The 13,682-nt window shown below is 44.8% G+C and overlaps 4 protein-coding genes across 5 annotated transcripts in view; 1 reads left to right on the plus strand and 3 right to left on the minus strand.

Annotated features, from left to right (window-relative positions):
• Positions 1 to 13,682, minus strand: part of LOC144497048 (uncharacterized) — a 388,053-nt gene that overhangs the window by 157,287 nt on the left and 217,084 nt on the right. The window lies entirely within an intron of this gene.
• Positions 1 to 13,682, minus strand: part of LOC144497015 (uncharacterized) — a 507,438-nt gene that overhangs the window by 17,906 nt on the left and 475,850 nt on the right. The gene's annotated exons all lie outside the window — the stretch shown is intronic.
• LOC144497025 (uncharacterized) overlaps positions 231 to 13,682 on the minus strand; it is a 335,427-nt gene continuing 321,975 nt past the window's right edge. Inside the window, exon 3 of the transcript XR_013498498.1 lies at positions 231 to 245. The gene's annotated coding sequence lies outside the window, so the exon portion shown is untranslated. The remainder of the gene's footprint in view (positions 246 to 13,682) is intronic.
• The window catches only part of LOC144497717 (uncharacterized), a 38,660-nt gene continuing 33,913 nt past the window's right edge, over positions 8,936 to 13,682 (plus strand). Inside the window, exons 1-2 of the mRNA XM_078219158.1 lie at positions 8,936 to 8,989; positions 9,765 to 10,987. Coding sequence (XP_078075284.1) covers positions 9,865 to 10,987 — 1,123 coding nt within the window. The 5' untranslated portion in view covers positions 8,936 to 8,989; positions 9,765 to 9,864. The remainder of the gene's footprint in view (positions 8,990 to 9,764; positions 10,988 to 13,682) is intronic.

The raw sequence follows: 13,682 nt of genomic DNA on the forward strand, positions 1-13,682 counted from the left end.
AAGGTGAACATATCATACTATTAAGACATTGTGCCATGATGGGCTATGGGAATTCAGGTCTGTGGAGACTCACCCCTACTCCCTCACCATACTCAGGATAGTAGTCCTCCCACACAGGAGAGTATAAACATTACCCATGATATCAGTCAAATACCCATCACCTGAAGAGGATCCGTCTATAATTCATATCACTAACTAAAGCAGGCTCTGATTCTACCCCATACCCACTCCTGAGAGCTGGCTCACTTTAATAACACACACACATACACACTCAGATCAGGGGAAACTCTCTCAGAATACTACAGACAAAAGTTTGTTTAAAATCCCTGTGCTTTAGTCTGGCTCCCAATTCTGATGGTCGGAAATGATACCAAACCTTAGGTGCACAGGATGAAGCTCGTTTCCATCATTGAAGAGATGGAGAGATGTTTGAAATCTGTCACAGAGCAGACAACAGCACTGCATCCATCTACAAACTGTAGATCATGTCTAACTATGGTGGTCAGTTTAGTTTTGGCATTGAGGTGACCGAAGTAAATGAGTTTCCTATTGAGATGGTATTTAATACTGACACCAGAGGGAAGTTGATCTTTGATTAGGTGAATAGTCACTGTCAGGTAGATTGTAAATAAAATGGGGGCGATGTCGATGAGGGTACAGAAACCGCTGGGATTTTGAAGTCTATTAAAACAAAGTAGACTAGTTTAGAATAGGAATCACAGTGTGCCTTGTATACACAATAAGGAATCACAAGGCACCTCATATATATTATGCAAAGGTATTGTCTGCATAGACACATTTTTTGGTAGAGAATTTTGAATAAGTATTGTAGATTTTAAATGTATTTTGAAATGTCTTGTAAGCTTTGTCCAAGATGCAGCCTACTCCAAAGCATAATGGGAAACAAACAGAAGTGGACAGGCCACATTCTTTGGAAACAATAAGGTATAGAATATATTCACTTTTATCAGTAAAAGACCCTACATCTGCAAGCTACCATTGTTTTAAAATGAATAGAGGCATTTAGCTTGTGGTGGCAGCGGATAGACATATTCAGCTTTTACTATAAGGAATAGCTCACAGGCAGAGTAAACCGACTCTCTCTCTGTTCCCATGGTTTGCAGGTGGTGAGGGTAATCCTTGAACTTACCGGACTTATGTAAGTAAGGTTCCTAGGCAATGGGGGGGAAGAACTTCCTGGTCCAACTGACCAATGAATTCCTAATTCTCAGCCCTAAAGCAGCCCGACCGAAGAGAGGAATTCCAGGAGCAGCTCATGGATAATCGGGGAAATCTTCACAAATCCAACTCAATTCTTGAACAGTGGGGTCAAAAAGTCACTGTACTAAATTCCTGTATCCAAACCATTATTAATGTAATTGGATCATCCACTTTGGATAACAGGTTGGGCGGGAGAAACGAACCTTCGAAAAGGTATATCTGTCTTACACATGTAATGTAATGTCAGAGAGAAGTTGGAATCTTCCGGCTGTCTCTCTCCCAATGCGTATTGGTCAAATAAAGAACATCTTTAACTGCATACTGTCTCTCGCGAGGCTTTGTATTAACTGAGTTCAGCTCAATATATGGCAACAGAGGGAAGCCCCCCAGGAAAATCCCCTTACAGGCTATCACACGGCCTTGCTTGACACCAGTCCAAATTTTGAAGATTTCTGTTTCAGATTTCCCACTCAAGACAGTTATAGTCAAATCATCATGAAGCAATTGCAGGATTGTGAAGAAGTTTCTTGGACATCCAAATCATTGGAGCACAATCCACAGAGCCTCATGATTTACTGAGTCAAATCTTTTGGTCACGGTGATGATTGTAGTGAAGAGTTCCCGATGTTGTTCTCAACATTTTTCTTGGATTTGTCTGGCAACAAAGACCATGTTGGAAGTTCCTCTGGAAGGTCCAAAGCCAATTCATAGTCCTCAGTGATGTCTCTATCACTCGATTCATGTGGGGACAGACCATCGACTTGTTCAATCAGTGATGAACATCCACCCAGCACCAAGACATCATAGGACCCAAAAGTCCAAGAGGAAGAAGATCAATGTCTCAGCTCTAAAACAGCCCAACCGAAGAGAGGAATTCTAGGAGCAACTCACGGGCATTCTAGGAAATCTTCACATATTCAACTCAATTCCTGAACAGTGGGATCAAAACAAAGTCAGCTGTACTAAACTCCTGTGTCCAAACTACTGGGTTCGAGCAACATCATCACCAGGACTGGCGCAATGAACATGACGCTGAAATATGTGACCCCCTGGAACAAAAACGATCAGCCTTCATTACTTGGCAGAACAACCCAAGAAACCAGTATTCAAAAGCTGAAGACTGACACCCAAAGAGAAATCCGGAAGATAAAGGACATGTGGTGGGCAGAGAAATCCCGAGAGGTCTGACAGTATTTTAATCATCATAGTCGAACGTTAAATTGACTTTCTTGAAACAATTGGACTGATAGTGGGAGAGGTTGGAGACAGACACTGCTGAGACAGACAGTGCTTTGGAAGGACAGCTCCCCTTTGTGAGTACTGGAGGGTAAACAACACAGACAGCTCTCAGTGTAACGGAAGCAGGTGAGTCGGCTCCAAGTCCGTGTGGAGATGTCGGTGTTTGGCAAGAGCCAGTGAAACAATCCTGACAAATGACACACTGGAAGGGATTGTCACCCGTGTGGATTCATTGATGTTTCTAGAGGTCTGACAGCTGTGTGAAGGCTTCATTACAGAACTCACATTGATAGGAGGTCTCCTGTGTGAATGTGTTTATGGATCAGGAGATGTGCTGGCTGTTTGAAAGCCTCGTCATGAACCTGAGTCGTTTCTTCCCAGTGTGGATCCACTGGTGCTTCAGGAGGATGTCTCAAAAGATTTATTGGAAATGTCACACTTGAAGGTTTATTCCCCTGTGTGAATCCTCTGATGGAGCAGCAATTTTCATGACTGAGAATGATTTGTCACACACCTCGCATCTGAATGGTTTCTCTCCTGTGTGTCTGCGCTGATATACACGAAGGCTCGATGATACTGAAAATGATTTGTTACATACCTCACAATAAAATGGCTTTTCCCCAGTGTGAATGCGCCGATGTGCGCGGAGATTCGATGACTGCGAGAATGATTTGTTACGCACCTCACACTTGAATGGTTTCTGCCCCATGTGAATGCGTTGATGTGCACAAAGGTTTGATGACTGCGAAAATGATTTCTCACACACCTCGCACACAAATGCTTTCTCCCCAGTGTGAAAGCGTCGGTGCGTCAGGAGTTTAGAGGAATGGGTGAAAGCTTTCTCACAAATCTTACATCTGAAGGGTTCCTCCCCTGTGTAAATCCTCTGGTGTATCACAAGCCGTGTTAGTATTGCAAAAGCTTTATTGCAAATTTCACACTTATAGGGCTTCTCCCCTGTGTGAATTGTCTGGTGGCGCAGAAGTCTTGATAACTGTGAGAACGACATCACACATTTTCCACGTGAATGGTTTCTCCCCTGTGTGAATGCGTTGGTGTACACGCAGCTCACATGATGTTGAGAAGACTTTGTCGCACAGATCACATGGGAATGGTTTCTCTCCAGTGTGAACACATTGGTATACACAGAGATACGATGACATTGAGAATGATTTCTCACACACATGACATGTGTATCGTTTCTCCCCTGTGTGAATACATTGGTGTATACAGAGATTCAAAGACTGGGAAAATGATTATTTGCACACCTCGCATGTAAATGGCTGCTCTCTTGTGTGGATGAGCCCATGAATGACCAGCGCTGATGACTGCGCAAAGCCCTTGTTACACACATCACATGTGAATGGCTTCCTCCCTGAGTGAGTGCGTTGGTGTGCATGGAGGTTTGATGACTGAGAATGATTTGCTGCACACCTCACATGTGAATGGCTTCTCCCCACTGTGAATGCGTCTGTGATTCACAATGATCGATGACCGTGTGAAGGCTCGATCACGCACCTCACATGTGAATACTTTCTCTTCCATGTGAATGTCCTTGTGTTGCAGGTGGGACAACAGATGCACCTCTGTGTTAGGTGATCTTATGAACCTGTGAATCACACACTCGAACAGCCTCTCACCTGTCAGAATGAGTCAGGAATGAATGATTGAAGCTCTCACCATATTTGGAGTCCACGCATCTTCTTCCCAGCCTCACCTTGACTAATCGCCTGGAGTCGAACTTTCAGAAAGGTTGGTTCTGATGGAAGGTTTCACTCTACTGATGAGTTTCAGATCTGATTATACGTCAATGCTGCTCAGACCTGACTGATCTCCAGATAATGGTTTCACCGTCCAACCTTCTCTGTGTTGAGCAATTCTGAGAAGGGACTGAATGTCTTCCCACAGTTGTGCTGTTCCTTATCAGAATCTCTGTGGTGTCTATCCTCTCTGTATTCTCTGGTGTAGTACAGAGCAATCCTTCTGTAGAACAGGAAAAGGAAACATGATTTCCTGCAACTCCCTCTCCTCCTTTGCTGAAGGGGCTGACTCCTCAGTTAGCAAGTACCAGTCTGCTATTCCCCTGTGTGGGGATCAGATACAAGTCCTCTTTTTCCTCACCTGACTGTCACATATCCTCTGTTTCAACAGGACACTGGATAGTGACCAGGAGCAGACAATGTGGCTACTTTCTTTCCTCTGCCTAGACCCCAGCGGGGTGTAAAACAGGCTATTAATTCACTCTGAATATTAAAAGACTTTTCAACAAATGTGTCTCCAGCTATGGTAGCCAAATTGTTAGGGAAATTACAGAGATGGTGAGGGGCAAGGCCATGGACAGATCTGAAAACAAGAATGTGCATTTTAAAATTGAGGTGTTGCTTGACCAGGAGCCAGTGTGGATCATTGAGCACAGGGTGACCTATGAATGGGTCTTGGTGTCAGCTCAGACACAGGCAGTAGAGTTTTGGAAGAGCTCAGGTTTACAGTGCACAATGTGAGAGCAGCCAGGAGAGTATTGGAATAGTTGATTCTGGAGCTTACAGAGATCTGGATGAGGGTTTCAGCAGCAGATAAGCTGCGGCAAGGCTTCACTGGTCTTTCCTGTGAGTGGAGCTTGTACCTCTTCCTATGCTCGGTGTCCCTATTCCTGAGCAACACAATGACAGTGAGAGCCAGAGGTGGTAACAGAGAACACTTCATAGAATCATTCAGAATCATAGTCTGGCACAAAAGGAGATTTCCACTCCATCTGACAAGGGAGCAGTGCTCCGAAAGCTAATGGTATTTGCTACCAAATAAACCAGTTGGACTTCAACCTGGTGTTGTTAAAACTCTTGCTGTGATTACTTTGAAGAACAGGAGCGATTTCCCTGCTGTGGACCAACATTAATCCCTCAATCAACACCACTAATTATCTCAGTAGGTCTGACAGCTTCTATGGAGAGAGAACAGAACTAACACTTGGAGTCCAGATGACTCTTTGTCAAAGCTCGAAACATTAACTTTGCCCTCTCTCCACAGAAGCTGTCAGATCTGCTGAGATTTTCCAGCATTTTCAAATTTTGTTTCAGATTCCAGTATCTGCAATGATTTGCTTTTACCACTAAACATCTGGTGATTATCACCTTGCTGTTTGTGGGAGCTGACTGTGCATACATTAGCTTCCGCATTTCATACATTACAAAAGTGACCGCACTTCAAAAGTATTTCAATGGCTGTAAAGAGCTTTAGGACATCTGGTGGTCATGAAATGCTCGATATAAATGCAAGTCTTTCTTTTTTATCTTATGGGAGGAAGTTACAGACATGGGGGTTGGAGAGATTTGAAAAGACAGGAAACATCCAAATCACAACACACAGACAGAGCTGTCCACAGGATAATAATGATGTGGAGGAGCCGGCGTTGGACTGAGGTAAACACAGTAAGAAGTTTAACAACACCAGGTTCAAGTCCAACAGGTTTATTTGGTAGCAAAAGCCCCACAAGCTTTCGGAGCTCCAAGTCCCTTCTTCAGGTGAGTGGGAATTCTGTTCACAAAAGGGCATATAAAGACACAGACTCAATTTACATGAATAATTATTCATGTAAATTGAATAATTTACTGAAACCTCACTGATTTCATCTACTGTCCCAGTTTTCCTGGTAAATGTTTGACAGAGATTTCTAGCGTGGGAATAGCATTTTTTATCCTCGGAGGCTTTCAAACTGACAACATCATTGGCAGCACTGTGACACGGTGGTTAGCACTGCTGCCTCACAGCACCAGGCACCTAGGTTCAATTCTAGCCTCAGGTGACTGTGTGGAGTTTTACATGTTCTCCCCGTGTCTGCGTGGGTTTCCTATGGGTGCCCTGGTTTCCTCCCACAGTCCAAAAATGTGCAGGGTAGGTTGATTAACCACGTGAAATTCACCCTTAGTCTCAAGGGCAATAAAGTAAATACGTGGGCTTATGAACATAGGTCCTGGGTGGAATTGTTGTCGGTGCAGGCTTGATGGACCAAATGTCCTCCTTCTGCATTGATTTGATTTATTATTGTCACATGTATTAATACACAGTGAAAAGTATTGATTCTTGCACGCTATAAAGACAAAGCATACTGTACTTAAAGGGGAGGATGCAGAATGTAGCGTTACAGTCAGAGCTGGGATAGAGCAACTTAATATAAGGTAGGTCTATTCAAAAGTCCGATGGCAGCAGTGAAGAAGCTGTTCTTGAGTCAGCTGATACGTGACCTCAGATTCTGTGATAGGAGTAAGTCAGATTTGTTTGACAGCAGATCAGAAGGGAAAGACCCACAGTATCCAAGGCAACAAAAGACACAGGAGAGAGAGTAATTTATTACCCCCTCCCCATCCTCCACATCTTTTCCTGTATCTTTTCCTCTCCTACCCCAATTTCTTCTACTCTCTTACCTCAATATGCAGCTCACAGCTCCAATCAAACAGCTCAGTGCTCTGATTGACAGATTGCACAACCTATCAGAGACAGGTGTTACAGCAGTTCCTCCCACAATATACACAACCAAGCCAATCACAGGTGGGGGCGGGTTCACTGACACCAAAAAACAGGCAATGCTGGGAAATCTCAGCAGGTCTGTGGGGGAAGGAAATCTGCCATCCTTATTTGGTCTGGCCTACATGTGACTCCAGAGCCACAGTAATGTGCTTGACTCTCAACTTCCCTTGGGCAACTAGGAATGGGCAACAAATGCTGATGTGGAGATGCCGGCGTTGGCCTGGGGTAAACACAGTAAGAAGTTTAACAACACCAGGTTCAAGTCCAACAAGTTTATTTGGTAGCAAAAGCCACACAAGCTCACTCACACAACCCCACTCACCTGAAGAAGGGGCTTGGAGCTCTGAAAGCTTGTGTGGCTTTTGCTACCAAATAAACCTGTTGGACTTTAACCTGGTGTTGTTAAACTTCTTACAACAAATGCTGGCCAGCCAGGGGCATCCATGTCTCATGAATGAATAAAAAGTTAGGAATTGCGTCACCGACTGCGGCGGCAACACACCCGTTCAACGCACACTCCCCCAACCCACCCCCACCAATGTCCCATAGTCAAAGTGTGGAGATGCCGGCGTTGGACTGGGGTAAACACAGTAAGAAGTTTAACAACACCAGGTTAAAGTCCAACAGGTTTATTTGGTAGCAAAAGCCACACAAGCTTTCGAGGCTCTGAGCCCCTTCTTCAGGTGAGTGGGAATTCTGTTCACAAACAGAACTTATAAGACACAGACTCAATTTACATGAATAATGGTTGGAATGCGAATACTTACAACTAATCCAGTCTTTAAGAAACAAAACAATGGGAGTGGAGAGAGCATCAAGACAGGCTAAAAAGATGTGTATTGTCTCCAGACAAGACAGCCAGTGAAACTCTGCAGGTCCACGCAACCGTGGGAGTTACAAATAGTGTGACATAAATTCTGATTCTAGGATCGCATGATAAAGACTCAGGAGGAAAAAAGCAGAAATATTTATGTGAAATAGTGTGACATAAACCCAATATCCCGGTCGAGGCCGTCCCTGTGTGTGCGGAACCCGGCCATCAGTTTCTGCTCAGCGACTCTGCGCTGTCGTGTGTCGCGAAGGCCGCCTTGGAGAACGCTTACCCGAATATCAGAGGCCGAATGCCCGTGACCGCTGAAGTGCTCCCCAACAGGAAGAGAACAGTCTTGCCTGGTGACTGTCGAGCGGTGTTCACTCACCTGAAGAAGGGGCTCAGAGCCTCGAAAGCTTGTGTGGCTTTTGCTACCAAATAAACCTGTTGGACTTTAACCTGGTGTTGTTAAACTTCTTACTGTGTTTACCATAGTCAAAGTGCAGCTTAGTTTATTTTATTAGAGTTGGTAACATGAGAATCAATCTCCAAGAAACCCCAAGAGGAATTCCCCAAGCATAGTTCACATCCTGAGTCACAGTAAATCTCCACAGGTTCAAGAGTTACACCCTCAGTAACAGAGTCACTCTGCATGCACTGCTTCAATCTTCTATCCCACTCTCTTCTCTTTTCCACCCTTCTAAGTCCCTCCCCCGTGCCTCTCATCCATGCTTCTACCGATTCCTTTCTCTCCTTTGCACTTCTTTCCTATGCAAAAGCTGGTCCCAGCATTGCCGTGAATGCTGTGAATCACCTTCTTCTGATCTGCTGTCAAACATATCCGAGGTTACACATCCCACACTGATGTTGTCAGTTTGAAAGCCTCCGAGGATGAAGAATGCTATTCCCACATTAGAAATCTCTGTCAAACATTTACCGGGAACTGAGACAGCAGCTGCAATAAGTGAGGTTTTATTCAGATGGGATAATGACAAGTTTAAATCCCCACCTGATCTGCTGCTCAAAGTCGCCTCCGTTTCACCGGTCAGTTTCCCAAGCTTCAGGAAACTCCAGAAATATTAGGATTGGCTGTGAGAGACATCAATCAGAGAGCCCACCCACTCTGCCCATTCCCTCCTCTTCCTCTTCCACAGCTGCTTCACTTCCTGTAGGGACTGAAAACCAAGTGAGGAGATGGTGAGTGAAGAAACAGAATTTATAATAACTTTGACTAATAGGCTGAGTTTTGTTGATGGGTCATTGCTGAGTATGAGAAGGTGAGGTGTGATTATCTGGGAGGGGCAGAGACACATTTATTGAAATGTCTTTTAATGTCTTCTTTAAAGATTTATACCTGAAGGCCTCGGCCTTTCCCAAAAGCCTGGGCTTGGATTTGATAGTTTTGCCCAGTGCTGTGTCTGATAGCTGAATTTGGGATATGCAGCCTGAGTGAGTGCAGTGTATCTAATTCCCCAGGATAAACCAGAACTCTTCAATCAGCTACACTGCAGTGATATTTTCCTTACTTCCTGTTCAGTGTGGTTTCCAAAATAATTTGGGAAATCAAGCAGAGAAATTTTGAAATATCTATTGATCAACTTTGCTCATTAGTTTTTTTTGTGTTAAACACATTCTCTAAACATAAAATTGGTCTCCAGCAGCATGACATAAACTCATAATGAATCAGTTGCCTGTTTTACACTCAACTTGATTGTCTTTTCCATTGCCTGGGAACATGTGGGTCTGGGTGGAGGAAGGAAAGTAGCCATGTTGTCTGTGGCTGGTCACTATCCAGTGTCCCTGCTGTAAACAGAGGGTGTGTGCCAGTGAGGGAGTTGCATCTGATCCTCAACACAAGGAAATAGCAGATTGGCATTCACTGTGGAACAGTCTCCAACTGAGGAGTCAGACCCCTTCAGCAAAGGAGGAGAGGGAGTTGGAGGAAATCATGTTTCCTTTTCCTGTTTTACAGAAGGATTGCACTGTACTACACCAGAGAATAGAGAGAGGATAGACACCACAGATAGAGCCTGACCATCGCCCAAGGAACAACTGTACAACTGTGGGAAGACATGCAGTCCCTTCACAGCATTGCTCAACACACAGAAGGTTGGACAGTGAAACCATCATCTGGATATCAGTTGGATCAGGAGAGCTTTGACACATCATCCGATCTGAAACTGGTCAGTGGTGTGCCATCTTTTATCAGGAACAACCTTTCTGAAGGTTTGGCGGTGAGGTGTGTTCTGAAACCTTCACAGTGTCATCAAACCTCCCATGCCATTGAAGAGTCCGCACAGTCATCAGCGCTCGTGCAACACCAACACATACACACCGGGCTGAAGCCATTCAGGTGTGACCTGTGTGACAAATCATTCTCGGACTCCTCAAACCTCTGCGGACACTTATGTTTTCACATAGGAGCGAGACCGTTCCAGTGTGAGATTTGTGATAAGGCTTTTACCCGCTCCGCTTATCTGATCAAGCACCAGAGAATTCACACAGGGGAGAAACCATTCACTTGCGAAGTGTGTGACAAGTCATTCTCTGAGTCATGGACACTCCGCAGACATCAAGGCATTCACACAGGAGAGAAACCATTCACCTGCGAGGTGTGTGAGAAATCATTCTCACGCTCATCAATCCTCCATTCACACCAACAGATCCACACAGGGGAGAAGCTGTTCACGTGTGAGGTGTGTGCTAAAGCCTTCACAGTGTCATCAAGCCTGCTACGCCATCAAGCAGTCCACACAGGGGGGAAGCCTTTCAAGTGTGAGGTGTGCAACAAAGCATTCAAGCTGTCCTCAACACTTATGCAACACCAATGCATTCACACTGGAGAGAAGCCGTTCAGGTGTGAGGTGTGCGACAAATCATTTTTACGGTCATCGTCCCTTCGTGTACATTACCGCATTCACACAGGGGAGAAACCATTCAATTGCGACCTGTGTGACAGATCATTCTCACATTCATCAAGCCTTCGTGTACATCACCGTATTCACACAGGGGAGAAACCATTCAAGTGTGACCTGTGTGACAAATCATTCTCAGACTCATCGAATCTCCGTGGACACCAACGTTTTCACACAGGAGAGAGACCATTCAAGAGTCAGACATGTGACATAGACTTTATTAACTCATCAAATCTACAGGGGATCCACACAGGGGACTTAGAGGGAGATCTACAAAGAAGTTTTTCTTGAAGTCTTGGAACCTCCTGGGCCACCAGATGATTCAGACAGCAGAGAAACTATTCGGGTGTTTGACAGACTAGTCCTCCCAATGTGTAAAGTACCAGTGGACCACATTGGGGAAAAACCATTCAAGCGTGAGGTGTGTGGTGAGGCTTTCATGGTCAGCGTATTGCCTGGTCCATCAACAGACACACAGAGAAGAAACCCTATCAGTGTGAGTTCTAAACTAAAACCTTCACACAACTGTTGAAACTCCTAGATCATCAGTGAACCCACAATGAAGACAAACCCTTCCAGTGTGACATGTCAGGATTGTTTCACCACCACCACCTCCTCCCACCAAACACCGACATCTCCACACGGACTTGGAGCCGGCTCACCTGCTTCCCTCACACTGAGAGTTGTCTGTGTTGTTTATCCTCCAGTGCTCACATAGGGGAGCTGTCCTTCCAAAGAACTGTCTGTCTCCAACCTCTCCCACCATCAGTTCCATCGTTTCAAGAAGGCTAATTTAACCTTTGGTCAGATCTCCAAACATCACCAATAGAAGGCATCAATATGTGTAGAAGCTGCTGTATAAACTCAGCATCCTTTCAGTGCAGTGTCAGGGACAAGTCACTCACTGACTCTCACTCAGACCAAGAAGACAATCAGATATTCAGTGGTTAGAAAGTCTTCAGTTTCTGATCTAGCAGCACATGCACCCAGGGGAGGAGCCATTCCTGGGGTAATAATAGACGAACTTCAATTAGCCTCAGCATCTCTGGTCTATGGAGGGGGAGAATGAGCCAGGAATCCCGTTCCTCATCAGTGAGTCCAGCTGGGAAGTCGGGGGGAGGACAGGATGTGTCTCGGCTGTGACAGTCTCCATTATCTCACAATGTTCACTGTCTGGGTCTACACATGCTGAATGGCCACTCGAACAGAACACTGGAGGCCAATCAATATCCACAGTCTGTTCTCCAGGTCTGTACCTTGAGAATTGGAGGGAATGTGAGAGGACAACAGCTTGTATTTATCGAGCGCTTTAATATAGCCAAACATCCCAAACTGTTTCATAGAGACAGAACCAGAGTAAAATTAACACAGAGACAAAGAAGGAGATCTTAGGTGGAATGATCATAAATATGGTCAAAGAAGTGGGATTTAAGGTGGGGAGCAAGATAAAGATGCAGAGAGATTTAAGGAGGGAATTTATGATCCTGGAGCCTGGATGGCTGCAGACACAGCAGTCAATGGTGAAGTGAAAGAAGTGAGGGATGTACTGAAGGCCAGAATTGGAGGAGTGCAGAGATCTTGGAGAGAAATTGGGTTTAGAGGTGACAGAGATAGGGAGGAGGTGAGACCATGGAGCAGTTTGTACTGGAGCATGAGAATTTTAAATTGGAGACAGTGGGGAACTGGGAAGCAGTGTAGGTCAGTGAGCACAGGGATGAGATGTGTGTGAGTTAGGATAGAGACTGCAGAGTTTTAGCTGACGTGAGGTTTCTGGAGGGTGGGAGATGGGAAGCTGGACAGGAGAACATTGGAATGGGCCAGTCTCGTCTGGAAGCAACAACAGCATGGATGAGGATTTCAACAGCAGATAGACTAATGCAGGGGTGGGTGGAGGTGTTGGAAATGAACGATATTACAGAGGTGAATGTAGGTGATCTTTGTGATAGAGAGGGTATGGGGTCGGAAGCTCAGCTAGAGTTTGAAGAGGATGACACTGACCAATTTTTGTTGGAGATGAGAGTGGAGAGGGAAATCTTGAGGATTTTAATGAAAGTAGAAACTGGAGTCATTTCTTGATCTATTAACCAGTTTTGAAATTTTAAGTTAACCCCCGGTCTCGGTAGATTTTTGTGGGGAGCGAGTTCCAGATTTCCAGTCTCCTTTTTGTGAAGAAGTGTTTGCTGACATCACCCATGAACAGCCTAGCTCTAATTTTAATGCTCTGTCCCCTTGTTCTGGACTCTCCCACCAGAGGAATAGTTTCTCTCCAACTATTCTATCAACTCTTTTAATCATCTTAAACACCTCAATTAAATCACCCATTGATTTTCCGTATGATCACTGGATCTCTGTATCCATTGGTGGGTTTGTATGATGGAAATGAGCTCCATCCTGTGTCACTTAGGTTCGGTGTCATTTCTGACCATCAGAATTTGGAGCCAGACTAAAGCATGGAGATTTTAAAGAAACTTCTGTCTGTAGGATTCTGAGAGACTTTCCCCTGATGTGAGTGTGTGTTAGTAAAGTGAGCCAGCTCTCAGGAGTGGGTATGGGGTAGAATTGGAACCTGCTTTAGTTGGTGATGTGAATTACAGACAGATCCTCTTCAGGTGATGGGTGTTTGACTAATACCATGGGTAATGTTTGTACTCTCCTGTCTGGGAGGACTACTATCCTGAGTGGGGGTTAGTCTCTACAGATCTGAGTTCCCTCAGCCCATCATGGCACTATATCTTAACAGTATGATATGTTCACCATATGCTCTTCCACGATTCATTTCAGGTTCTGGGAAAGATCTTGAGACATTTTCAAATTCTTTGTTATTTCGATTGGTTCAGAGTTTGGTGCAAATTGCTGAATGAAAGTTAAGGTAAAGTCATCATTGTTCCAGACGACCATAAACTGCTCTCCCCTTTGAGGGTGGTGGTGATTTATCCAGAAGTAGGCAAATTCAGCCCTTCACACCTGCTCCACAA

Source organism: Mustelus asterias, chromosome 8 (assembly GCF_964213995.1).
Source record: "Mustelus asterias chromosome 8, sMusAst1.hap1.1, whole genome shotgun sequence".
In the NCBI taxonomy this organism is placed as follows: Eukaryota; Metazoa; Chordata; class Chondrichthyes; order Carcharhiniformes; family Triakidae; genus Mustelus; species Mustelus asterias.